The sequence below is a fragment of the Aspergillus pseudoviridinutans genome, assembly GCF_018340605.1.
Source record: "Aspergillus pseudoviridinutans IFM 55266 DNA, scaffold_4, whole genome shotgun sequence".
Classification (NCBI taxonomy): Eukaryota; Fungi; Ascomycota; class Eurotiomycetes; order Eurotiales; family Aspergillaceae; genus Aspergillus; species Aspergillus pseudoviridinutans.
Window position 1 is genome coordinate 1,962,972 of NW_025091284.1, and position 26,233 is coordinate 1,989,204.

General features: G+C 50.5%; 8 protein-coding genes across 8 annotated transcripts; 4 read left to right on the top strand and 4 right to left on the bottom strand.

Annotated features, from left to right (window-relative positions):
• Nucleotides 1-102: 102 nt before the first annotated feature.
• Nucleotides 103-3,155, top strand: Asppvi_006106 (putative RSC complex subunit (RSC1); the record flags this gene model as incomplete). The annotated part of the gene is made up of 5 exons (XM_043302011.1): nucleotides 103-272; nucleotides 411-573; nucleotides 649-717; nucleotides 794-2,065; nucleotides 2,157-3,155. The coding sequence occupies 5 exons, from the start codon at nucleotides 103-105 to the stop codon at nucleotides 3,153-3,155; spliced, it is 2,673 nt and encodes an 890-aa protein (XP_043157946.1).
• Nucleotides 3,156-4,396: 1,241 nt separating this feature from the next.
• On the bottom strand, nucleotides 4,397-6,346 carry Asppvi_006107 (putative spindle poison sensitivity protein Scp3; the record flags this gene model as incomplete). Its single annotated transcript, XM_043302012.1, has 3 exons — nucleotides 4,397-5,797; nucleotides 5,930-6,051; nucleotides 6,232-6,346. The coding sequence occupies 3 exons, from the start codon at nucleotides 6,344-6,346 to the stop codon at nucleotides 4,397-4,399; spliced, it is 1,638 nt and encodes a 545-aa protein (XP_043157947.1).
• Nucleotides 6,347-7,373: 1,027 nt separating this feature from the next.
• On the bottom strand, nucleotides 7,374-8,505 carry Asppvi_006108 (putative TBP interacting domain protein; the record flags this gene model as incomplete). Its single annotated transcript, XM_043302013.1, has 6 exons — nucleotides 7,374-7,906; nucleotides 7,973-8,035; nucleotides 8,100-8,215; nucleotides 8,281-8,290; nucleotides 8,363-8,401; nucleotides 8,463-8,505. The coding sequence occupies 6 exons, from the start codon at nucleotides 8,503-8,505 to the stop codon at nucleotides 7,374-7,376; spliced, it is 804 nt and encodes a 267-aa protein (XP_043157948.1).
• A 608-nt stretch (nucleotides 8,506-9,113) lies between these two features.
• Asppvi_006109 (putative chitin synthase activator (Chs3)) lies at nucleotides 9,114-11,629 on the bottom strand (the record flags this gene model as incomplete). Its single annotated transcript, XM_043302014.1, has 5 exons — nucleotides 9,114-9,125; nucleotides 9,189-10,439; nucleotides 10,502-10,621; nucleotides 10,681-11,413; nucleotides 11,520-11,629. 5 exons carry the CDS (start codon nucleotides 11,627-11,629, stop codon nucleotides 9,114-9,116), a joined length of 2,226 nt encoding a protein of 741 aa, XP_043157949.1.
• Nucleotides 11,630-13,464: 1,835 nt separating this feature from the next.
• On the top strand, nucleotides 13,465-16,491 carry chl1 (DNA helicase; the record flags this gene model as incomplete). The annotated part of the gene is made up of 6 exons (XM_043302015.1): nucleotides 13,465-13,588; nucleotides 13,885-14,054; nucleotides 14,107-14,748; nucleotides 14,806-15,471; nucleotides 15,537-15,707; nucleotides 15,787-16,491. 6 exons carry the CDS (start codon nucleotides 13,465-13,467, stop codon nucleotides 16,489-16,491), a joined length of 2,478 nt encoding a protein of 825 aa, XP_043157950.1.
• Nucleotides 16,492-16,857: 366 nt separating this feature from the next.
• Asppvi_006111 (60S ribosomal protein uL15) lies at nucleotides 16,858-17,650 on the top strand (the record flags this gene model as incomplete). The annotated part of the gene is made up of 3 exons (XM_043302016.1): nucleotides 16,858-16,889; nucleotides 17,053-17,251; nucleotides 17,432-17,650. 3 exons carry the CDS (start codon nucleotides 16,858-16,860, stop codon nucleotides 17,648-17,650), a joined length of 450 nt encoding a protein of 149 aa, XP_043157951.1.
• A 525-nt stretch (nucleotides 17,651-18,175) lies between these two features.
• Nucleotides 18,176-19,385, bottom strand: Asppvi_006112 (uncharacterized protein; the record flags this gene model as incomplete). The annotated part of the gene is made up of 2 exons (XM_043302017.1): nucleotides 18,176-18,897; nucleotides 18,998-19,385. 2 exons carry the CDS (start codon nucleotides 19,383-19,385, stop codon nucleotides 18,176-18,178), a joined length of 1,110 nt encoding a protein of 369 aa, XP_043157952.1.
• An 820-nt stretch (nucleotides 19,386-20,205) lies between these two features.
• On the top strand, nucleotides 20,206-25,811 carry pld3 (phospholipase D; the record flags this gene model as incomplete). Its single annotated transcript, XM_043302018.1, has 3 exons — nucleotides 20,206-25,616; nucleotides 25,679-25,747; nucleotides 25,805-25,811. 3 exons carry the CDS (start codon nucleotides 20,206-20,208, stop codon nucleotides 25,809-25,811), a joined length of 5,487 nt encoding a protein of 1,828 aa, XP_043157953.1.
• Between the last annotated feature and the right edge of the window lie 422 nt (nucleotides 25,812-26,233).

Below are 26,233 nucleotides of genomic sequence, written 5' to 3' on the forward strand. Positions count from 1 at the left end.
TCTGCATCTCCCTGAAAGACTGTGGTCGGCTATTTTGAGTCTTTCTGCACCCGCTTTCTGACTGTGGGTGTCACTTTCAGTGGTAGGGGTGTTGTCAACAGCATGGAAAAGGCGTCGGAGCCGTCGCAAAGCCAACCCGCTCCTGAGGAGCCGGTCAAATCGATTGAAGATGATAGCAAGGGCGATAGTTATGCGACGGGCGGCATCACCGACGAGCAATGGAGGTCGATGATGGACGTTGTTCTGGCTATCTATGAATTCAGAGAAGAGGAGTAAGTCCGCATATGCTTTGCTTGCGACTTTCAAGCAGAACAACGCAGCAGAAAAAACAAAAGCCCCAATCTGGACGTCTCAACAGGTCGAGCTGTGTACGCGCCATTTAGATTAAGCTGACTTTCTGCCCGTTACAGTGGCCATGACCCGTCGAGGCTGTTTCAGCGCAGTGTGAATAAGCGCAATGTCCCTGATTATTATGAGATTATCAAAGAGCCCATGGCCCTTAGTATCTTGAAACAGAAGATAAACAAGCGAGAATACAAGAACTTCGCCGAGTTCGTGCGAGACTGCGCCCTGGTAAGTGTCGCAACTTTGTTGCCATTGTGGAACCAGTGATTATGGCTTTTACTCACGGTGTTACCTTCGCTTTAGATCCCTCACAATGCGCAGACGTATAATCGGCCAAATTCACAGGCGTATGAGGATGCGCTTGTCATAAAGGTTCGTACGTTCGTAAAGTTTTAATTCCATGTCCGTCGCCGGATGCACGCCTGCTGATCCTTGTTCTCCAAATTAGGACGTTTTCATAGCAGAATTTGAAAAACTGGTTAAACAAGGGATTATCACCGCTGAAGAAGCCGAGCTTCCCGATTTKGGAGAGATTCCGGAGGCGGATCCTCTTCCCGAGGAAGAGGATGAGGATGATGAGGACGATGAGGAGGAGGAGGACGAGGATGATTCCGATGATGATGGTCGTCGCAAGAAGAAGCGCGGTCCCCGCCCTGGCTGGAAACGGGACGCAGGGAAGGACGACGGGCATAAATCAGCCGACCCAGAGCTCAGAAAGAAGCGGGGCCGGCCCCCGCGTGTCGACACCCCTATGGAGGCCAGGATCAAGGCAGTTTTGAAGGGGATCCGGAAGCTCAAAGGGCCTCTTGGCATGCTCAAAGTGCGACACTTTGAACGCTTACCAGACAAAGCTACATATCCGGACTATTACGTTGAAATCAAGGAGCCGATTGCGATTGACATTATCAAGCGGAAGTCCAAGCGCAAGAAGTACAACTCGGTTGACCATTTCATGCGCGATATGGATCTGATGTTCAACAACGCCAAAGCCTACAACCAGCCGGACAGTCAGATATACAAAGACGCTGTCGATTTGCAAGTTGAGGCGAGGAGGCTTGCTGAGATTGAGAAGAGGAAACCTGACAGCGAATATCTGATGGAGGATGGCCGTCTCCCATTGCCTGATGGCATTCTGTACAAAGGTGAGCTCTGGAAAGTGGGTGACTGGGTTCATATACAGAATCCGAACGATGTGACCAAGCCGATCGTCGCACAGATCTACCGCACATGGCAGGATTCTGAAGGTGAAAAGTGGGTCAATGCTTGCTGGTACTACCGTCCTGAGCAGACAGTTCATCACTTTGAGAAACATTTCTATCCCAACGAAGTGGTCAAGACTGGCCAGTACCGTGATCATCGGATCGAAGAGGTTGTCGACCGCTGCTTCGTCATGTTCTTTACTCGGTACAACCGCGGACGCCCTAGAGGCCTTCCTCCTGACAAGGAAGTATACGTCTGTGAGGCACGCTATAACGAGGAGAAGCACAAGCTCAACAAGATTAAAACATGGGCGAGTTGCCTTCCCGATGAAGTGCGAGAAAAAGATTACGAGATGGACCTCTTTGATGTCCCTCGGAGAATCAAGAAGATACCGAGTCCGATCAAGCACTTGCTGAAGAGTGATGCGAAGGAAACTGACGATCTGCCCAAACCAACCTGGGGCGCCGATAATGCGCCGCCCATTGTTGGAGCGGTACATCGACGTCCACGCGATGAAAATGTGAGTATCTTAACTCCTAGTCTGTCGGGGAGTTTCGTCCGTAAACCCCTTTGAATTGTGGGATACTGACTGGAAACTTTTTTTTCGGCAGGAATCTCCGCCACCTGAGCCGACTCCTTCTCCGCCGCCGTCATTACCCCAGCCAGTTCTGTCAACTGTTCCTCCTCGTCTGCCATCGATTACCCAACCATCTACGCGGCCAAGCGTCGGTAGTCCCGGCACGGCGCCCGCAGTTGGGGCCGTCCCCGTCCCTGCGCGCTCTCCAGCTGCCCCAATTCCTCCTACCCAGGGCTCTCCTGTTCCTGTGCCTCCAGTTGCCTACCAACAGCCTCAAGTACCGCCAGTCCAGGTCTATCAACCGGCTCTGCAGAGGCGCCCTAGCGCGTTTGTACCGCAAACGCCTCACTCCCCTGCTTATCAACCTTCGCCGGTACCGCACCCGTATGCGGCGGCTCAGCCATCTCCATATACGCCATATCAGGCAGGTCGTGTGCACGTACCGCCAGCATCGGTGTATAATCCTAACGCGCCTCGTCCAATTGAGGTCTTCCGCCTCAGTGAGGCGGCAAATGCAGCAATTCCGGAGGATATTCGTGAACAGTTTCATTGCGACGACTCCGGCCATGTGCTTTTCTTCTCTGCTCCGCCACTCGATATCGTTCCATCACTTCAACAAAAACTAGGTCATTCCCTAAAATATTTGGCTGCTAAGGAGGAACGTCGGAAACTTGTTGAGCAGCGGAAACGGAAAGAAGATCTCGAGAGAGCCGAACGAGAGGAGCGAGTCAAACGCCTACGTGCCGATAAAGAGACAGATCTCGCAGTCCGTGTGGAGTCGTTGACCGCCAAAGCCGTTGATATCATGACGAGCCATGTCATGGTTGGCACGGAAAAGATCTACGAACATCTATACTCAGACCGAGCAGAGACAGCCAAGCAAGCAGATGCCGAGGCTCGCGCACGCAGGATCATGGCTGATCGTATCACTCGAGAGAAGACGGCGCAGATCCAGGCTTATTCCAGCAAAGCGACTGCTGTCAGCCTTAAAGGTAGTGCTATGTATATGGACGATATTGACCCCAGGATCTAGTGCCAGGGGTGGATTTACGTTCTCGGTCGCGTGTCATTGGTGCTGCCTCTCAAGATCTTTCCATGAGAATACAAGGCGACTGTGTTTTGTTTGAGCTTCGGCGTTATCACATTTTTACTTTGAAAGGCAATACCAATACTGGGGAAAAGGGAGGGCGCGTAATGTTCAGGAGTCTGGTATGGGCAGAGCGAGAATTACAACACTGTTTGTGTATACTAGTAGCATTAAGATACTGCAATGAAAGCTGAAAGTCCAGGTAATCCCTCCATCGGCCTGTGGGAGCAGACGTAGGACTAAGCATGCGCTTTATGGATGCCCGATTGTCTTCTGTTCGAGTCGGATATGTACACCAATCATTTGAGCCCGCACACCCAAGCAATTGTTCTTGCGGGAAAGCTTGGAGATGCTGCCTGAAATACAAACCACCCGAATTCTCCGTACATAGGAGCACCATGCGCTGACTGGAGAACAGGCAAGATATCGAGCGCGACCATGGGCAGCTCAATCCCAATATCGAAAATATGGGGTAGACAAAGGAGGCGGTAAGAAACAGGGGCGCTAGGGACCGTCATGGCCTCGTAAGATTGACCCGAGGACAAGAGATTGAAGGCAGAACAAGGAGGTTGTGGACTTGTGGTTGAGTCAAGACCGAACGATGTAGACCAAGAATGTACACATGACAACCTCCTGGATGATGGAGGTCGATTAACTGTCGACCCGATGGAGTTGGACCTGAGTCAAATTTCCCTTTCCTTCCTCCGCAGACCTTCGGAACGGCCGATAAAGATAGGACGCGAACCCAAACGAAACGACAAGAGAAAAGAGAAAAGAAAGGAAAGATTCTAAGAATGACAGCAGTCTCGGCAGTTCCCCCAACCGGGTTACAAAACACCCTGAATTAAAATGCCTGATTTGGTCCTAGACCAAGTGACCGACGTTGTGAAACAGGAAGAGTCAAATCCAGATAGTTCGCTCGACCGTTCTATGCAAAATTCCCATCAAGATGCGAAACATGATGACGAAACGACGAAAAAGCAACGCAATTAGGGCAAAATCCAAGGGCATCCTATAAGACCGTTATTTTCCTTTGAATGTCGAGGTATGAACACAATTTCAACTGGTGGTGCAAACTTTTTGCTTTTTAGTTTCCCGATTGTTCCTTTTTGCTCGCAAACTCCGCGCTTTAATGTTGTCATGGATGCATGTGCAGATTTGGTTCCAGATAATCATTTTCAACAACATCATGGCTGGAAACCTGAGTTGCTTGTGGGGGTCGATGCCCCATCGTTGGATTCCGCCTTATTGGTGGCCCAAGAAGTACTGCCCCGTTTGGTGCTATCTTCTTCCTCCATGGAGAAGACTAAATCACTCTGCTCCTCATCGATCTTGCTTGTGCTGACAGGCGACGAGATTGTCCGGTCCAGGCGGCCATTGGAGCCGACTGCGGAGGAGTGACGGGCCGGAGCAGGGTAAAGAGACATGCTACTCAGCTGCTGAGAGATCATGGATGTCGATGACTGCCTGCCAGGGCTGGCCACATATGGGGAGACATCGCCGGAGATCTGTCGGCTTCCGATGGGTCCTAAGCTGGGACTGGTACCTAGATTGAGGGAGGACTCGCGAAGAGGCGAGCCGATGTGCGAAAAGGATGTACCATGGGAGTCTTCATCCTTCTTCTGCTGGCGTTGCTTGGCAAATAAGGCACCAAATCGTGACGGACTAGATGCGAGCGGAGAGCCGATCTTGGAGAAGCTGGTGCTGGTCATACCGAGTCCGCTTAAATCGCGGTGGCTGGAACTGAGATCATGATCAGTGCGCGACAGGCGTCGGAGTTTCTCCTGAGGGGTGAGGACATCATCGTGCAAATTGATGGGCAGATAATCCTCCTCCATGGGGAAGTTGCTGTCGTCCCAGTCATCCAACGCTGTGGGTCGGGGAACACTAGCCGAAAGCATGCGCGACTTCACTGGCCTAGCAGAGTGTAAAAATCTCGGTCCTACCCCATCTTCGGGAATGCCTGGAGGGGATGACCCCATGAACGACGAGGGTTTCCTGAAGTCAGACCCATACGCTGTGTCACGGAGATTACGAAGTACATCTGACGGACCACCCACTCTCTGCGCTGGAGGAGAGGCCAGATCCAACCCAAACTTCGATGGCACGGACGCGGCCACGGGGCCATAACGAGCGGCGTGCGAAATGCCTTGACTGTCAAACGATGCGGGGAGCTGTGCGTCAAGAGCAGTTAGGTGACGGTGATTCGGAGACATAGGGAAACGCGTGTCGTCCGCTGGCGACCCATACTTCGAACCCGCATCCGAGGCTAAACCAGCGTCGATGGTAGGAATGGCGTCGAATGGCGGTGGGGGTGGCTGCTGCTGCTGCTGCTGTTGTAGAGCACCGAACTCCTCTTGAGGCGGCAATTGCGAAGCGTAACGAGGATCATGATTGCCCAAGCGCTGCTGGGAGAGGACTGAGTTTGTCAAGGCCGAATCTTGATTGACATATGCTTGAGGGTTGACGCGTCCTCCAAGATTGAGATGGCCTCCACCCATTCCCATACCGGGACTTGGCCGATTGACCCGCCGACCATCAGGAAGGATATGCGCCAGCGCGCACTTGGCTCCGAACTTGCAATTGCCCTAATTGTGCGGAGAATAAACCAGTCAACTGCATGCTCTCGAAATCGAGGATGAGGAAGGAAGGAATTTGCTTGTATCGGCCGCTACGAGAGGGGGGAATAGGAACAAGATGGATCTGGTTACAGGTCGTACCTTGGTGAAATATTTGCAAGGCGCATAGTCAATCGCGGCGTCTGTGGAGTGTAGGAAAGGGCAAGCAGGGCCGGCCTGGCAAGCTCCCTGGCGAAAGAATTTGCAGGGCACATGCTTGGTATCTAGAGAAGATAGCGACTGAAGTTAGTTTTATCTCTTTCTTTCACCAAAAAGAGAAGTGAGGAGCGGAGCAAAAGCGGTCATGGAAAGCGACAATCCTGCAAGTAACCGGAGTGCGATCGGAGAACAGGAACCGTATATGATTGAGGGGTGACAGAGAAGAGTCCTGGACTGCGACTTACTGCTCTGGTTGGGAGGACTGCGGGCAGCCATGTCGAAGCCGGAGGGATTGCGGGAATGGCCGTTCTGCACCGAGGGGGCTTCGGAGGGGACAGGAAGAGGAGTACGATTTTTCATCTCACGKAGGAGAGATGGCGGATTTCGAGGACGAGAGCACCGGAAAGAAAGACTCCAAAAATATGATAATCAATCTGTAAACTTTTGTGAGAATGAGAAAGAGAGTGTGAGTGAGTGAGCGAGGACACTCCCTTTGGCTGCGATGAGGCAGAACGGAAGGCAAGTCAAAACCGTTGGAAAATCCGGAGGGGTTGTTTTAGTCAGTAAGTAGTACCTTGTATCTATGTATCTACCTTAGCGGTCGTTATCGTATAGATAGATACTGGGCACGGGGAGATTTCCACAGGTGGGGGAGTCATAAATATTACTTACATACTCTGTCGGTACTGGGTGGTATTCGAGACCATTATATTATATTATTATATTGATGTTGTCAATGAGATAGGTCAATTCGAGGATATTTCAGCATTAATATGTGTATGATATTCATGGTATTTTCATGATGCTCATCAGATAGCTGATGCTCTTCATTCCTCATATCAGTTAACCCACCCCCATGACTGTCTACCATATGAAGAGGAGAAGGAAGGGATTTGCGCTGCACATGATATGGAGTGATAGTAGCTATGATCATGGTAATATCTAGTTTGTACCATCTACGAATGATCATCCTGAATGGCGTCATGTTCGCCTTCGATGGTCTTTCTCCTGACCCAGTCTCGTGAACCATTAGATAAGTATTGGTTTACATATGTATAATCTCACCCTTTCCCTCTCCGGTGACTCAATATAGCCCAACTTCCATATCATCTGATACCTTTCATAAGCCTCGATTTTCGTTCCTCATACTCGACTCTCAATAAAAACAGGATCTGTCCCCTCTCCGCGTGTCAATCCACTCATAATAACGGTCCTGCCGCACGCCGCAGGATTTAACATAGGTACTAGGTATAACAAGTATCCGAAGAAGCTGTAAGATTCAGTGTACAGGAGACGGTTCTTCAAAGGACAATTGGAGCGGCCATTGCGCGATGAGACTATTCATCCGCAAGGATCACGGTACCTCACAGTCTCTACCTCCCTCTAATCAGATACAACGTAGCATTTCAACGAAGAAAGGATCCTTCAAGGCCCAGAGATTCCTGATGGACAAAGTCAGCCGAGACTGCTGCAGATCGTCGCCGTAATACTCAAGAGAGGGTGTACTTACCCAAAGCTCTTCTCGACTCACATTGTCCGGTACAACCTCCAAGCATCTACTCCATAGATCCCGACAGATCGTCTTACGGACGCTAGCGATCTTATTCCAGCGTTTCCATTCCTTTCCCAACTTTGCTCTCTCCTCCGGACACATCTGGATTGAATCTCTTTTCTGAATCTTCTCGAGACGAGATGAAACCTCTTGTGTTTCTTGCTCAAGTCGGCCGACATCGTATCGAAGCTCACAGAGCAATGGCTTCGTGGAGAGCGTTGCTAAATCCGCGCGCGCTTTCTTTTCCTTGGTTTTGAGTGTTGTTAACTGTTCTTCCAGCTGCTTGATCTTTTCATCCATCGTCGCCATGGTCTCCGTCCTGAGATCGTCGGACGCGTCTTGAAGGGCATGATAAACGATGTGTTTTCCTAAATCCCAGGCAGAGCTTAGTTAGTCTTCAAGGCCCTTTGCTTGCAAGGGATAGTGCTGAGCACCTGAGATCCGGGCGTCAATCTCCTTCTTCCGGTGTAGTTCTCGCAACACCTTTGCTGCGTGCGCTGTAGGACCGATATCAGTCTAATTCTCCAGACGACCCGCCTGAAGTGAAACGACTGTACTGACTTTTGGAGACCTTGTTATGCAAATTCGTGGAAACATCGATGGCCTGAGATGCTAAAACATTAGAGTCATTACCCGCCAGGCGCTCATCATCAAGAGGACGAACCGAATACGGACGACTGGTTTTGAACGTTTAACAGCATTTCAAGATACTAAATTGCTAGCATACAATACTTAGACCTACTTTTGTTTCCCTAGAAGACCAGTCAGCAGTCAGAGTCGACATTGCAACTGAAAAGAGCCTTGCGAATCAACATGACACTCACGAAGGTAATCTAGGATCAATGATGTTTCGTCATTGGCAGCTAGGTATGCAGAGTAAGCGGGACGCATAGGGTGGTCTTGAAGCAAATCTTGCTGGCTCACCTACAACCGACATGTCGGCCCCTTTCGCCTTCTTCTGTGTCATGGCGACAGAGGTCAAGCGGTCAATTTACTACCAGCGAAGGTGGAGACTATGGAAGAGAAGAGCGAGGGGAACCGGGACGTGGTTGTTCTGACTGAAATTCATCACTGTACAGGGTATAAACCAGCAATCACAGAAGAGCCACCGTCATCACGTGGAAAATGCTATCCATCAACTCTTAGATATACATACAAATCTTGTTCCAGAGTTACAGAACAAGTATTGACCCTGGGAAATAGAGCAGCAGCAACTGGGAAAAAATAAATCCCAGAAAAACGAGTAGGAGACAAGAACGCTGAACCAAGACAAGATCTTCCAGTTTATTCGAATGGAATGGAGGGCTGCCACAAATACAAAACATGGGAAGATAGGGTAAAATCATTCCGAAAACCCCTGATGGGGAAAATGCTTTTTTCGAAGAGGTCAAGAAAGTATTGAATTGGGTGCAAAGAGAGGCTGAAACAAACAATCGGTGAAGGCCATTCACTACATCAGGGCCTCTCCTACGCCGCCTTTATTCGCTCCCGTTGGGGCAATAGCTGTATCAAATGGTATTCTCCCGTGAAGACATAAGATAGAAAATCGTTGCGTAGAATCATTCGGCAAGGGTATCACATGATGACCTAAGGCAGATGTTAGCCTCGCAGATTCGATGCAACTGATCCGGGAAATAATCAAAGACTTACGCAATCACTGTCTTTCTGGGCGGCAGGAACTCCCATTTCTTCGAATGTCTTCGGACCCTTGCCGGGTAGACCCCCTGCAGAGGGTTTGGAAGGTTGTGTTGTAGGCTTTTGGCTTGCTGCGCTTGCGGGAGTTCCGGAGGGTTTGGGAGTCGACGTTCTTGACGACTGAGGGAATGACGCAGCAGAAGGTGAGGCTTGTGGCCGTGGCGATCCCATAGAGCTACCCTGCGAGTGAGGGGAGACAGCAGTTCGGGCAGGCTTCCGGTCCGGGGGTACACCATCGAGCCGTTGAGGTCGTCTTCGAGCATCAGCACTGGGAGGCTGATCAAGTGGCGCTGAGTAACCGATATCGAGTTTGGGTGTAGCCGATGGGCTATGCACACCTGTCGGGCTCATCGGTCCAACCGATGGCGGCGCCCCCGGCCCCGGGTTACGGTAATTCTGAGGACCTGGGCCGTAAGACGCGGCCCGGTTGTAGTTGGGCGCATTTGCGCGGATATTGGGGTTGATCCCAAAAGCCGAGCTGGGACGCGGGTCGGCCATTGAGTAGCCCTGTGGATGAACGGGCCGGGAACGGGACCCTGATCTGTCGGGGTAAGGCGCGGCGGAGTGTCCGGTGTCTGCGAGACTCATCCTGGATGGATCGGGCATTTCGAGGTTCTCTTGCGTTGATTCTAGAGAAGTCTCACGCTGGTGGGACCCGTAGCGCGACTTGATGCGGGCGATCGCGACATTCTCGTGATCCTTCCGCGACAGTGTCTTTGACCGCGAGATGCTGTCGATCCGACCTGTGGCATCTTTATTCCCATTCGCTGCAGCCTTGGCGTACCAGCTTCTGGCTTCCTTGAGGTCGACATCGACGTAAATACCAACCTCGTAGAAGTATCCTAGCGCAAATTCAGCCGTCGGGAATCCGCTGAGCGCAGCACGATGAGCAAATTTGAAGGCCAACTCGTCGTTCTTCTCGAAAACGCCCTCATGACCGCAGAGAAACCATTTGCTAATCGCCATCTCCGCTTCCGGCTCCCCTTGACGCGCAGCCAGCGCGTTATAATGTAAAGATAGCGCAGGGTTGAAGTCGCAGCCGAGTTGACCAAGTTCATAAGCGGCACCCATCTTAACCTGAGCTTTGGCAAATCCGTGATAGGCTGCCTTTTCAATGTTGACACGAGCAGCGTTAAGATCCAGGGGAAGGTAGCTCTCAGGTACATTGACCTGCGGGAGTTCCCGCGCCAAGAGCATACCATAAACCTGTCGAACGTCATGTCAGACCCCAAAGCGTTGAGACCGTGAATGAGTGGAGCGTCACGTACATAGGCACCCTGCGGCGCATTCTCGTCGCAAGATTGTGCAGCAAGGCTGATATAATCCAAGCCCATCTGGTAATCCTGCCGCTGACCATGCTGACCGAGGAGGATCATCATGCCCAAACGCTGCCGGCCGCGGCATTAGCAAGGAGCTCATTGTGACGGAAAAGTTGTTCTGAACATACATAGTAAGAAGCGGAGTCAGCAAGGGCGACTCCCTTTTCGTAGTGTTTGATAGCCTTCTCGGGTTCTCCGGAACTTTCAAACTGCATTCCGATACGATACTCCGCCCGAGCATATCCTCTGTCCGCAGCTCTCGTATAGGCGCGAAAAGCTGCCTTCTTGTCCACGCGATGTCCGAATTTGCCAAACTCTAGCCACATGCCTCTGATGAAATCGGCCTTGGGGTGGTATTGATCCGCCAAGAAGTTCACAATGTTCATCGCATCGAGCTTCAACTGACGCTCCACAGGAGGAGTCTGCGGCCTGGGAGGTTGAATCAAGGAGAGACGAGCCTCGTTTTGCACCGCGACCTCAACGTAGGCGAGAGCGTCCTGAGCCCATGCCAACTGCATCTCCGGGTCGTTGGACGACAAAACAGCGATTCGAGCTCTCTCCAAGCTGGCTTCTCTTTGCTCGTCAGTAGGCGGTACATTTGGCGGCGGATTTCTCAGGACAGGAAAAGGAGAAACGGTAGAAAACCCCATGTCGTAGACCGCGGAGTGCTCATGATGGGCGACATCATAACCCGCGCCAGGTGGCGGTTGTCCCTGCGCGACCGCGACGGATGAAGACCGCTCAGGGAAACGTGAGCGATCATGCTGGACTGGAGCATGTTGGCCGTGGTGGGGGGTCCGCGCTTCGTGCTCGAGGTGGGCTATATTGTCCTGCATGTTTTCTGGAACTTCCGGCATGACCCTGTTGAAATCGAGTGCATCAGGTCAGCAACGCGTATCACCAGTGTTGTTAGACGCTACCAATCGGGTGGGGGAAGTCCCCTGAAATATGCAATTTGCAATCGCACCTTTGAGGAGAGGGGGATATGACTTCTGGCATGTAAAAGTCATCCTGGCCCCCTGGATACCATGTAGCACCAAGACGTGGCTGACCACGGCCTTGCGGAGGTCTATTCATCGTCCAGATAATAGCCCCTGCTCCTTTGTTTTCCTTTTCTTCACTCTTTTCCAGGCGTTGCCGAAAACAGTACGGATCAGATCTGACTGGGAAACACGACTTTTAGGCGCTCCTTAATTCTTTCCTCCCTTCCAATCAAAGGCTCATGGATTAAAAAAAGAACACAAGAGGAAATAAAGTCGAGGGAGATCAGTCAGACTACACGGAACGCGCAGGGTAAAGTGTAGAGATCAAGCGCATCATCCGAAAAGCCGGGAAAACAAATCTCATACCATAAGACCACGACAGGCCTTCTAACAATGAGTGGCGGGAAATAACTAGAAGCAGGGAAACGATAGGACCATAGTAAGGATGATATTGAGCGCAAAAGAAGAAATGCCCCCGGATGAAACTGGAGTAATCTGTAGATAGACCCCCAAAGGCCAGTTATGAGAAGCGGGGTCCGTGGGAGTGGATGCGGAATTTGACTAGGTAAGGTAGCTGCCTATGAAAGTAAATGCCCTACCAAGCCACTATTAAGTGCTAACGTAGGTACAGCGACTAGGCTGCTACAAATACTTTTGAGTAGATAGTTACTCCTATATAGAACTAACAAGGCGGACAGTTGTTAGGAGTAAGGTAGGGGCAGCAGTCAAAGAAAGGTCTTGAAGGTGATAAAGACAGAAGTGTCTTACAGGATGGGTTGATGACAATACCCAAACAATTCTATCATCCTGCCTAAGAATACAGACAAGTATCGTGTCGTTGTCAAAGAGAAGGAGATTTCCCTTCTTTAATCAGATTACCCTCCAACATTCCTTTCAAGGTATGCCTAATCCAATTGAGGTATTCAGAGACAATCGCCTTAAGGGCAGATTTCGGAATAAGATTGAACAAATGAGCTCTGGGGGGCCCAAGAGTTATTGTTATTACTATTAAACTACCTAGATAGGGGAGAAGTTATTAAACAAGGTGAAAGACTTGAGAGTATGCGCAGTTATTTACGAAGCAGTGTGGCTTTGACCTGGATAAGGTGATACCTCTCTCCGTACTCCCTAGGTACCTATAACATGACTCAGGTAACTTACAAGTTATGTCATCTTGCTCCCTGGGCTCACACCAAATTATAACAGGCTACATTGTATGTGCTTCTATTGAGTTCACGTTGATGTTAAACGGCTCAAAAGTGAATGGTCTCTGATCTAGTTTGATGGGGCTTCCTTTATACCGGAGCTACCGTCTATCAGCAATTTAAGTTGCCCTCTAGGTACTCCGTACCTACTAGTACTTCAGGTTCAGTCGATAATAATTACCTCCTCTATTCGGCTGCAGTGGGACTGCGGAACAAATTTATTTTGAACTGCCTCAGTTCGGCTCATCTTTTCAGCTAGTATTAGACGCTCGTTCATTCACAATATCAAGTTTCCTACAGCAACTTCCAGAGTTTATTACCAGTATTCTTACAGCTTTGTTCCTAGAATTGTCCGTTGTTGGTCACCACACTGCTCACAGACAGCTCCTTTGCCCAAATAAGGTAAGCCAAATAGGTCTACCGAGAACCTGATTGGTCAATGGAATTATTCTAAGTCCCATTCAGTCTGTCAAGGTTCTAAGATCAGGTACTCTGCCAGCCAAGATACCTTATTGCTTTGTGTCCAAGGAACGTTGTAGTTACCAACAACCTACTTTAGGCGATTACCTCTTACTTCTTGTTCCGCGTCCCCGTCAAACATCCGCTGAAACTGAGGTCCTTCATTGAAACATGTGGTGCAGAGTCTGACGGCGTCAGTGCCCTCGTAAATTAGTGTACTAAAGCCAAGCTGGTGAACCGTGTAACTGGAGGTATCTTGAGCACTATGGGGTCTCAATCACAGAATTTCAACCATCCTTACTCCCCATATGACATACAACTCCAGTTCATGCGCTCTCTCTACACTTGCCTGGAAGAAGGAAAGGTCGCAGTGTTCGAGTCTCCGACTGGTAAGTTGCTCTTCACMTGTCACTCGATCACGCCAACTAATGACATCGTACAGGCACGGTACGTAAAGGCCACCATCAGACCCAGAGCACAGACTGAGTTTTTACTTGCTATTCTGTAGAACGCCTGGCCACTAACACAACTCTACCATAGGGAAAATCATTGAGCTTGATATGCGGTTCCATGACCTGGCTAAGAGAACACAAGCGCAAGGCACTTCAAGATAACGTCAATAAAACTTCTTGTCAGTATGGGAAGGTCTGAACACCAGGGATTTGCCGCTGATGAGGTTCTGCAGGCGATGATGAGGGCGAGCCCGAATGGATGTTGGAGTTTGCAAAGCGCGAGGCAGCTCGTGCAGTAACTGAGAAAAGAAGAGCGCTGGAGGCTCGCCTAGAAAAGATCAGAGTTGAAGAGGAGAAGCAGAGGCATGCTGCTGAGCATCCAGGAGAACCTCGGAAGAGGCAGGTATGTCTACTGGTACTGGATCACAGGCTGCTCTGCACTGACCACACTTTAGAGATTGGATACATTATCTGGTGACTCAGATCCAAAGCAAGATGATGAATGGATCTTGGATGATTATGACAGCGATGCCGAAGAAAGGATGACATCTTCCAAGAAACTCGGTGATATCAGTGGACTCTCAAATAGTACACTTGAACTATTGGAGCGCTTCAAGGAGCAGTTCTCGGCTCCCGCTGACGATGACACCGGACACGGAGACGATGACGTTAAGATCTTCTATTGCTCGAGAACTCACTCCCAACTGTCCCAATTCTCAAGCGAGTTGCGGCGCGTCAACATGCCGTCCAGCATGCCAGCGGAACTCACCACGAGCGCCGCAGGCAGCGATGAGGTCGAAGAACGCGTGAAACATCTTACTCTTGGTTCGCGAAAGAATTTATGCATAAATCCCAAGGTGATGTCCCTAGGTAACGCCACTGCAATCAATGAGCGCTGCTTGGAACTGCAGCAGCCTGGAGTAGCTGCCGAGAAAAGATGTCCTTACTTGCCGTCAAAGGAGGATGAAGGGCAGGTTTTACAATTTCGGGATCACACTTTGGCGACCATTAAGGACATCGAAGACATGGGAAAGCTTGGTAAGCGGATGGGAGTCTGTCCTTACTACGCATCCCGCTCAGTACTCAAACATAGCGAGGTACGTTTTGAATCGGTCTTCTAATCATCATAGAATGCCCTGCTGAATACGCAACAGATTGTGACCCTTCCTTATCCCTTACTACTGCAGCGCTCAGCTCGAGATGCCCTCGATCTCTCGATCAAGAATCATGTCGTCATCATTGATGAGGCCCACAATCTCATGGATGCAATATGCAATATACATTCAGTAACAATTAGACTGTCGCAGTTACAGACTGCACTTTTCCAATTAACAGCATATGCACGCAAGTACAAGGCGCGCTTGAAAGGGAAGAACCGAAGCTACGTCGCTCAAATCATCAGACTCATCAGTTCGATTGCAGACCATCTTCGGTCAATCATAGGGAAAAACCTGCCTGCGGAAGGCGCCGTGGATCCGGCAGATTTGATGGCTGGGAAAGGCGTCGATCAAATCAACCCATACAAGCTATCTCGGTATTTACAGGAAAGCAAGCTGGCCAGAAAAGTCGACGGCTATGTCGAATTTTCGAACGACAAAGCGAACCAACAACCGGACGACAAACCTTCGTCACCTGTCCTTTTCCTTGTTCAGAGCTTTCTTTTACCTCTGATGAATCCCTCCGCCGAAGGCCGATTTTTCTATCTGAAGTGCCACGATGATATCCAGTTGAAGTATATGTTGTTGGACCCGACGAACCATTTCCGGGAGATTGTCGAAGATGCCCGGGCAGTGATCTTGGCTGGCGGAACCATGTCTCCTGTATGTATATTAAGTACCCTACTGTGGTGTTCTCATCTGCTTAATGCGGCTGATCGATACCATAGATGAGTGATTATCGAAATCACCTATTTTCCTACATTACTCCAAGCCGGCTGGATACTTTCAGCTATAACCACGTTATTCCCCCAGAGAACCTTATTGCACACACGCTTGTCAATGGCGTTCTAGGTTCCGACTTTGATTTTACTTACGACTCTCGCGATTCTGAGAAGATGGTAAGCGACAACTTTTCAAGGCCGTGGCTTCATAGGCTCTAGTACTTTCTAACGGTTTTTGCTGTGCTTCTGTTCTCAGATTCTTGATCTCGGACGGACTGTGGCTACGTTGTGCCAGGCTATCCCAGATGGCGTCGTCGCATTCTTTCCCAGCTACGATTATCTCAGCCGAATATTGGCCATATGGAGAAAGCCTCTTGTGGGCGGGAAGGGCCAGACTATTCTCGGTCTCATTGAACGAAACAAGTCTGTTCTATACGAAGGTCGGGACATGGGGGCGAAAACGGAAGATTTGCTACAAGAATATACAAGAACAATTGACTCTGGTCAAGGAGCTTTGCTTCTTTCCGTCGTGGGAGGAAAACTGTCCGAGGGCATAAACTTCTCCGATAAATTGGGAAGAGGCGTGTTGATCATCGGTTTGCCGTTTCCAAACATACGCAGTGCAGTTTGGCAGGCCAAGATCCAATATGTCGAGCAGAAAACTTATAACTCGAGCTCTGGATCTGAGAAGGACAGGCAGTCAATTGCAAAAGCAGCAGGGAAGGATTTCTACGAGAACGCGTGTATGCGAGCGGTCAATCAATGCATTGGGCGAGCAATCAGGCACCGCAATGATTATGCTGCTATTGTGATGATCGACAGGCGATATGAAAAAGCCAATATACAGGGAAAATTACCAGCCTGGATTAAGCAGAGCATGGTGCGCCGGTCTGTACGACGGCCAGCTTCAGCACTCGCAGAGGACCTGTCCACCTTTTTCTCCGGTCGGAGCGCGAGGTAATTGAAACAGCTTTTTTTTTTTCCGCAATCATAATCACAAACTGACAGGGCTGGCATCACCTGCCTACATGACGTGTCATAAAGCGTAATCAAGCGGTAGACTGTACCTAGTTGTATTTGTATCCGTCGTAAAAAAAAGTGGTAGGTCTGTATGTTGTACCTTGTATATCTGCACACGTGACCTGACTGAAGCTGACTGCCAAGAATAGCAAGGGCTGGACCCTACTTAGGGCAAGCGAACATCCTAGCGCACACTCTAGCGGGCTCCGAGCCTTGAATTAAACATCTGAACCAGCAGCATATCCGACCGCATCCCCCCATCGCCAAACCTCAGACCKGTCTTGTCGAGCACAGCACCGTCGACAAGATGCCTACCCGTTTTTCGAAGACAAGAAAAGCGTGAGTCGAGAACTTCACCCCGTCATGCACCTGGAATTGTCGAGCGTCCCTTTCTGTCGTGGTATTTGCGACGAGTCGATGCATCCATTCGCGATCAGGAAACAATCATTCGGAATATTATATATATCGAGAGAGGCTAACTTGGATTCTTCTACTCCTCCAGTCGCGGTCATGTGTCGGCCGGTTACGGTCGCGTTGGCAAGCACCGTAAGCACCCAGGTGGTCGTGGTATGGCCGGTGGTCAGCACCACCACCGTACCAACCTTGACAAGTTCCACCCTGGTTACTTCGGTAAGGTTGGTATGAGATACTTCCACAAGACCAACCAGCAGTTCTGGAAGCCCACCATCAACCTCGACAAGGTACGTTAAATGAATGCGTTTAGAGTCACACCTAGTCCGACCCGACGGGAATCGCCGCGAGAGCAGAAGAAAGTTGCATTGGGGAACGTGGAGGAGTAGCAGAAATACTTTAGGGTCGGGGGGAGGATTTGTTGTGGTTACGGACAAAAGTGACTGATTGGGATGTCTTCAATTTTACAGCTGTGGTCCCTCGTTCCTACCGAGACTCGCGAAGCCTACCTTAGCGGCCAGAAGACCGACACCGCCCCCGTTATCGACCTCCTCTCCCTTGGCTACTCCAAGGTTTTGGGCAAGGGCCGTATCCCCGAGATCCCCATCGTTGTCCGCGCCAGATACTTCAGCCGGGACGCTGAGCAGAAGATCAAGGAGGCTGGTGGTGTTGTTGAGTTGGTTGCCTAAATGCGGAGTCATGATTGCGAATCGAGCAGGGTGCAGAAACTGGGTTAGGTGCCGGACTGCAGTCGGGCTTGTGATAAAGGGTTCAAATTCTGTTCTCTTGAGGTAAAAGGGAATAAGAACTCAAAAATGGGAGCCGCGAATCGGGCACATTTGATTCGTGTATTTACAAAATAATGGGTTTTGTTTGCGATGAGCAGCATAGCCTGGCCTTCAGACGCCCTTACGATCTCACCCTATCAAACAAAATACCATCTGGGAGGATTTCACACTGTTCAACATTTTTCTCTTGCTTCACTCCGTCTGCTCCGGGTTCTTTAAGCGCTATGATCAACGCTCTGACAAGGCGATGCCGGATTTATATTTTGATCGATCAATCAGTTCCTCGACAAGCTTTGCCTCGTAAGCTTGGTTTCATAGCGCACCTCGTAGATTACCATCTTCCGGCTCGCTTATCTTTTCCTTACAGTATAATCTTGACTCGATCGGGGGAATGCAGGAATAATTGTAGTTGATTGCTCTAATGGTTTATATTTTGGATTCGCGAACATACCCACAACTCCGTTTGGCGTCATCACTGGAGGCAAGCGTCTCACTTATGAAGCGAATTGCTTCGTCCATCATCTTCGGAGTGACCTCGTGACCAGCCTTTTCATCAATAATGTCTTCGAATACAACAGCACCATCTGCAAACCAACCATCTGGAGCAATAGCCTTCTTCAACCAAGTCAGGAAAACTTCTCCACGGTGATAGGGAACCAGTTTGTCCACGCCACCGGATAGGTTGAGAATCTTCTTGCCAGCCAGACAGCGCGTAAGCACCGGCCGCAGAGCTTGTTTTTCATTTTCAGTCGGCTCAGGCAGAGGGTTGTTTCGAAGGGGCCCAGCGTCCGAATTAGGTTTGACATAACTCAGAAAAATGCTCGCTGGGTCAAGTTTAGAGATAGTCTCCAGGAGAGAGGAGGGAAATGCCTCAGAGCCTAGAATCCGAGATCCCGGGGGTTCGCTGTTTGTCCAGGATGGCAGCTTCGACAATCGCGCACGATCTGCCATAAGATTTACATAGTCCGGACAGCCGATGATGACCACGCCGGCGCTCACGCGGGGTTCATGGAGGAGACAGCTCCACGCTGCATGGCCTCCAAGGGATACTCCCAGCACCATATGTTTGAAGATCTTGCGTTCGCCCTGGGGAAACACATAGGCCGGAAGATAGTCCATCAGTAATGACACGTCGAGCGCGGTTCCCTCTGTTGTACAAGACGCATTAGTTCTCGGGGGCATAATTCGGTAGTACTGCATATAGTCCCGGAGGTAGGAACTTCTAGAATTCGCTGATCTGGTACTCACGGAAAATGGAAAACATATCCTGCGCGTGTCGAGGGTTCCCTTCTCTCCATGCCTCATTGGCGAGAGGATCGACCAATCGTGTGCCATGGTTTCTTTGATCGAATGAGACAGCAATCAGACCCTTGATCGGACCGGCACGACCATCTTTAATCCTGTGATTCCAATCCGCAATGACAGACGTTGCGAGACCTGTCATTCGCTCCTGATTCGCCAATCTTGGGTGCAAGAGCCAAAGACAAGCAATCTCGGAAGCCTGAGAGGGGATTTCATCGAGGCCGAAGACTGTGGTAAGAATTCCAGCAATAGGGTATTTCTTCTGAGAAACGGAAGGTGGATTGGAGGATTTTGAGGGAGATGCGGTATCCAAGGTCTTCAACGGATCCGTCATTTTGCTTGTTACGTATCTGGAATATCTGTTGATAAACGCAGTATGTTTATCTGCGTGCTGTCTAATCTACATAAGATCAGAGACACTTATCAACATCCCACCTTTGACTCCGCATTCGAAGCCGAGGATATATACCTACCCTAGGTAATCGTGCCCATAGAATACCAGGTATTGTATCTTGTTTACAAGACAAGCGTAACTTTACCATACATAGAAATAGGACAATTGCACAGCCACACATCTCAGTCGGCTGATGCCTCAGGCTTGAAACGAAGCCATTTTCCTTTTTCTGTGCCGTAGTATTGATGATCATCAAGGCACTATTATCCAAGAAGTTAACTGCTAAATCTGTGCGTCTTTTTAAAGATCAGAAGTATTTCCTTTTCTAGACACCATACCTTACATTATTTTATCCAAGGATCGACTGTCCCCCTTGCAACCAAACTTCGAGCTGCTGCCTTTCCCCCTATCTAGGCTAAATCCCGAGTTCTCATTGAACAATCACGCCAAAGCGGGCCTTCCGTCAATGTTCTATGGGGGGCGGCTCCACCAGCGGTTGTTGGAATAGCTACTCGAAACGCTAATGCAAGTTGCAACACTCCCCTTTAAGTACGTTGACGGTTTCAGGTTTGAATTTGCTGAAATAAACTCATTCCCTCAATTTTTCTAGCCCAAAGCTCTCCAAATCTTGACAGAATGACTGTGTGGTGAATTATTTCGGTCGGTTTTGCTAGGATCTATTGATCCGCACGTACGTTCGATCTTGTGTTTACAAGTGATTTGATGTCCACGCTGATACCAGTCGTTCCTTGTAGCTATAATGACCGACTCGGCGATTGCTACCTCAGCGTTGAGGGACTCGGAAAACATTTCGAATCGTCCCGATCCCAGAGGACCAGACCCTCTAACAGTGCCTAACGGTATCAAGCTGGGTTCACCGTTTCCCTCCCAGGCGGAAAACAGACATTCAGCCTCTGATTTTAGGGACGGCAAAGCTGATGCTACGGATGAGCGAGATGTTGCAGATGATGCGCAATCTATAAAGGAGAATGTTGAGCAGGCCAATGAAGGAGGTGGAAAGACTCGATCAGAGAACGCCCGTGGATTGGAGGAGGCGTGGAATAATGGTCCGGGGGAGCAATCATTTTTGCCAAGTCATCGGCGGCCAAATGAATCGCTCGACAGTCCTCGACAGTCGCCAGACCATAAACAGCATCAGACCTCAACTCCCGGAGCGGCTGCTTCGCCGCGTCGTCCCAGCGTCCAGTTCACCCGTGAGACATCTGACATCGAGCCCGCCCCGGAAGCATCTGGCTCAAGACCCCCATCTGTCCTAGGTGATGAGCCKGACTCTGGGCTGAGGGGGAAACAATCGATCTTTACCAAACTCAAATCTTTCGCTTCGCCCTCATTTACCTCTCATTCTCGTTCGGCTAGTGGGGCAACCATTGGTGATATGAGACAGACCAACGCCGATCTGGCAACACCGGGTTCGGAGCGAGGGGCGTTTCGTTTTCCCGATACTTTGGAAGAGGAGGGGAGTGATATCGATGCCGATGCCGAAGAAAGCGCCGGGGAGCAACACGTCAACCGGCGCAGGAAGAAGAAGAAAATTTCACGACGGCAGCAAGAGCCTCAGTCAGCGCCTCAGACCGAACCAAACACACCGAAGACGACAAGGAGACCGTCATTCCATCTCCCAGCTTCGTTTGGTCCATTTGAGAACTACCGTGCCAACCTCTTTGCGCGCAGAGTGAGCACCGGGGACTTCGCACAGCAGCGGGAGGGTGTGTCAGAGGACGAGGGTCGAGATCGGCTGAATAGAGATGCTTGGAGACGGAGAATAGCTAACGCTCGTGCACTTACGTATGGCAGTCGACAGGCGGATACCCATGGTAATCAGGAGGAGAGACGGCCGAGCAATTTCAGGCGTTTTACTGGGCTGGTTGGACCATCTGAACAAACAGAAGGAAATGCCCCGCATTGGAGGCGCCATAGAGCTGAACGCGGCTCAAGTCTGAGCGCTCAGAAGTGGCGGCAGATAAAGGCTGGGTTCAAGTTTATGCGTCGCAAGCCTGAGAGCACAGTAGACCATGCAAAGTCCGCCGAGCTACTAGCCGAGTTGACTTCAGGAGTGCCGGCGGCCTTGATCTTGGCTAGCATGTTTCAACGGGATGAACATGGCAGCAAACGGATCCCAATCCTTCTGGAGCAGTTGAAAGTTCGGGTCACCGATAGCAAGTTCGAACCTCATTCCGGTGACCGTCACCTTGTATTCAGAATCGAGCTGGAATACGGCAGCGGGATGACGCGGATGAAATGGATTATCCACCGCACTCTTCGAGACTTTGCGAATCTGCATCTGAAATATAAGCTTCATTTCGGAACGCAAAAGTACATTCAGCTGCGAAACACCGAGGGAGGACAGAACCTCCCCCGTTTCCCTCGAAGCGCCTTTCCATATCTTCGGGGAGTCCGGGGCCTGGAAAGTGAGATTGAAGACGAGGAAGACGAAGGCGGCTATGAGACCGCCGCCGAAGCGACCAGCGGCAATGAGAGGCCCGGTAGAAGAAAGCAGCAACAAGGGCAGCGCCGACTGTCAGGAGGTATATCCCGGAGACAGTCGAGCATTACCAATACCGAGGGCGAGGCCAATGCAGGGCCTTCAGGTACGGCGGAACCTGGCCAGTCGACGAAGAGGGAAACATATCCAGAGAGACAGCGGAAGAAACTTGAAGCCTATCTACAGAAGATGATTCGATTCTTGATTTTCAGGGCCGATAGCAACCGTTTGTGTAAATTCCTGGAACTGTCTGCCTTGGGTGTCCGCCTCGCGTCCGAAGGCAGCTATCATGGTAAAGAGGGATACCTGATTATTCAGTCTTCCAAAGGCCTCGATTTTCGAAGGGCGCTAACTCCGGCGATGGTGAAGAAGCGGCATTCACCAAAATGGTTCCTTGTCCGACACAGCTACCTTGTTTGCGTTGACTCGCCGGAGGAGATGAATATCTACGACGTGTTCTTGGTCGACCCATTTTTCAAATTACAAACTCAAAAGATCAGTTTACGACATCAGAAAGCGAAAGAGCTTGCCAAGTCAGCTAAAGAGTCGGCCAGACACCCACAGCATCACACGCTGAGGCTGGAAAACTCGGAGCGTAAGCTCAGACTGCTGGCCAGGAATGAGCGTCAGCTCCATCAATTCGAGGACTCTATAAGGGTCATGGTTAATAGTACCCCGTGGGCGAAGCCGAACAGGTTCCAGAGCTTTGCCCCGGTGCGCCAGAACTGTTTTGCACAGTGGCTAGTCGATGCGCGCGACCACATGTGGATGGTGTCGCGAGCGATCAATCAGGCCAAAGACGTCATCTATATCCATGACTGGTGGCTCAGTCCGGAACTGTACCTGCGACGGCCAGCAGCCATCAGTCAGAAATGGCGGCTGGATCGACTTCTTCAACGCAAAGCTCGCGAAGGGGTCAAGATATTTGTGATCATGTATCGGAATATCAACTCCGCTATCCCTATTGACTCGGAATACTCCAAATTCTCACTTCTCGACCTTCATCCCAACATCTTTGTACAGCGCTCTCCGAATCAGTTTAGACAGAACACGTTTTTCTGGGCGCACCATGAGAAATTATGCCTGATCGACCACACCGTGGCTTTTGTTGGCGGAATTGACCTTTGTTTCGGAAGATGGGACACTCCGCAACATCTGCTAACTGACGACAAGCCTACTGGCTTCGAGACGCCCGATGGACCCAAGGACGCAGACCACTGTCAACTCTGGCCCGGTAAGGATTACTCGAACCCGCGGATTCAGGACTTTTACGATCTGGACAAGCCGTACGAGGAGATGTATGACCGTAATGTGATACCCAGGATGCCGTGGCATGACATTTCGATGCACGTCGTCGGTCAGCCCGCCCGGGATCTCACGCGGCATTTTGTGCAGCGATGGAACTACATCCTGCGGCAGCGAAAACCTACCAGACCTACGCCTTTTCTTCTGCCTCCGCCTGACTTTGACCCTGCGGACTTGGAAGCTCTCGGCCTTGATGGGACTTGCGAGGTGCAGATCTTGCGCTCAAGCAGTATGTGGTCAACGGGTACGCCGGACGTCACCGAGCACAGCATTATGAATGCGTACGTCAAAATGATAGAGGAATCGGAGCATTTTGTCTACATCGAGAATCAATTCTTCATCAGCACCTGCGAGATAGATGGCAGAAAGATTGAGAATTTAATCGGAGATGCGTTGGTGGAGCGCATCATTCGAGCCTCCAAGAATCAGGAGGCGTGGCGCGCCGTCATCGTTATCCCACTGATGCCAGGCTTTCAGAATACTGTGGACAGTGAAGGCGGAACCAGCGTTCGTCTCATCATGCAGTGTCAGTATCGCAGCATTTGCCGGGGGGAGACTTCGATTTTTGGCAGACTGCGTGCGCTGGGCATCGATCCGGAAGATTATATTCAATTTTTCAGTCTTCGGACATGGGGCAAGATCGGACCGCAAAAACAACTTGTCACTGAGCAGCTCTACATCCATGCCAAGTGCATGGTTGTCGATGATCGGGCCGCCATCATTGGGTCTGCGAACATCAATGAGAGATCGATGTTGGGCTCGCGCGACTCCGAGGTAGCCGCTGTTGTGCGTGACACAGATATGATATGGTCCTCCATGGATGGCCGCCCGTATCTTGTCGGACGGTTCCCGCATACCCTGCGCATGCGGTTGATGAGAGAGCATCTTGGCATCGACGTTGACGAGCTAATGGAGCACTCGATAGCAACGGAAGAAGAACTGCGAAAAATCCAGATTGCGGAAGAAGGCACCAGATCACCAGAGAACGCTGACAAGGCGGACTCTGAGTCCCTGATGATGGAGAGACAGGATGAGAGGGATATGATCGAGCGTCGGCATCGGATACAAGACGAGTTTCTCTCCAGGTCAGAAGACTTGCACAGTTTCAACCACGATGTAGACTGGGAACAAGAAAACAATCCCAACCTCAAGTCGAACAGAAAGCTCACTGCCGATCCAAGGGTGACCTCCAACGCGGAACATAAGAAAGACGTTGATGGGCTTGGGTTAGATCATCTAAATGTCGCTCTAGAAGCCGGGCTGGCCGACGGTCGCGATTCGCAAATGCTCGAAGACACCGCTGAGGTTTTGGTCTCGCCTATCGCTAGCGAGGGCAAAGGCACCATCCGACAACCCAAGCCGGCGTCGAAGCGGAAGGCGCAACCGGGCAGTCCCATTGCTAGAGAAACAAGCCGCGAATCACCCTCAGCTACGGCTGATGATGCCGATCCAACTCCAGTAATTGATGGATTAGCAGCTGCCCGTAATCCGGCTCTGCCAGGGACCAAAATTGAGAACGACAGTGGCGTCCTGTCGCCGTCATCAGATATAATCGATACGGGGAAGTATCCACACCCACTGATCCCAGATCTCAAGCACATCTTCATCGACAAGGACTGCATGAGAGACCCTGTGATCGACATCTTCTACCTGGACACTTGGCAAGCCGTGGCGGAGAAGAACACAAAAATCTATCGGGCCGTCTTTCGCTGTATGCCTGACAGCGAGGTCAAGTCGTGGAAAGAATACAAGGAGTACGCCGCATACGGAGAGCGATTTTCAGAAATGCAGAGTCAGCACAGCGTCAAGGTTTCTCAGCCAAGCCACCAAAAGCCTACGGGACCTCCCGGGACAAATACAACCGCGACTGGCGCTGGTATACGGTCACTTGTTGCTCACTCGGGATCGAGCGGCGAAGGCCACGCGACGGAACACAAGGGTCAACAGGGCTCGGATGAGAAGAGAGAGGCTCGTGCAGCCGAAGGTGGGCGCGATGCAGCTGATCGATTGCAGCCCGACCTTGCGAAGCAAGAAACGTTATCGTCAATTGACGAGAAGCCTGCCTTGGAGGTAGCCGAAGCTACTGGGGCGGGTCCTACACAGAGTGGACGCAGCGAAGACAGCGGCCCTACCAAGGAAGCCTTCCCTACMAAGGAAGCCTTTGAGCAGCAGGAGCCGCAAGCTGTTGATTACTCTGAGGCTCTGAATCGCAATGCCACAACCCAGACCCGCCGCCGTCGGAGACGAGCAACAACGCTTTCGAAGCGTGAATTCCACGCGACCGATGATGTTATAGACAAACAACAAGCAGAAGAGTTATTGAATAAGGTCCAGGGACATCTCATAATGTGGCCTTATGACTGGTTCGTGACATTCTGGCCAATCCTCGTCCTTTTCTTAGCCATATACTAATGGACCGTCGTAGGCTTGAGAAAGAAGAGCAGGGCGGAAACTGGCTCTACACGCTTGACCAGATTTCCCCCTTGGAAATATAGTAAGTGGCACATCAGCATCCCGTCAGAGACCGAAATAGCTGCTGACAGAGGTACAGCAATTGATCAATCGTACATCCTCGTATGCTTAGGCAGTGCTTTTCCTACGGTGCCACACAAGTTGATTGCTGGCATTGCTTGACCTGGAGTTCTCATACACCGGCGTGATCTTGATTGTTGAATTTATGTCATAGACTACTTTTGCCGTGGCCTGGCTTGCCGCTTCTTTGTCATAGTTATTTTCACATTCCCGTTCGAACAGAGCGGTTGGGATACATTGTATGGCTCTTCAGAGCTGCTTGACTAGAAAGCGGGCGTTCTCTTACAAGCAATTTCACCTGTTTTACTCGTGCATTTTCTGATATTTCATTATTGCAATCCTCTATTGAGTCAAGTGCATCTACGGAGTGGCCAATGCCAGGGATGAGCCCAGGTGACAAGCACGTTGGCGGACTCGGAATTATTCCATATATAATGTATCAATATTC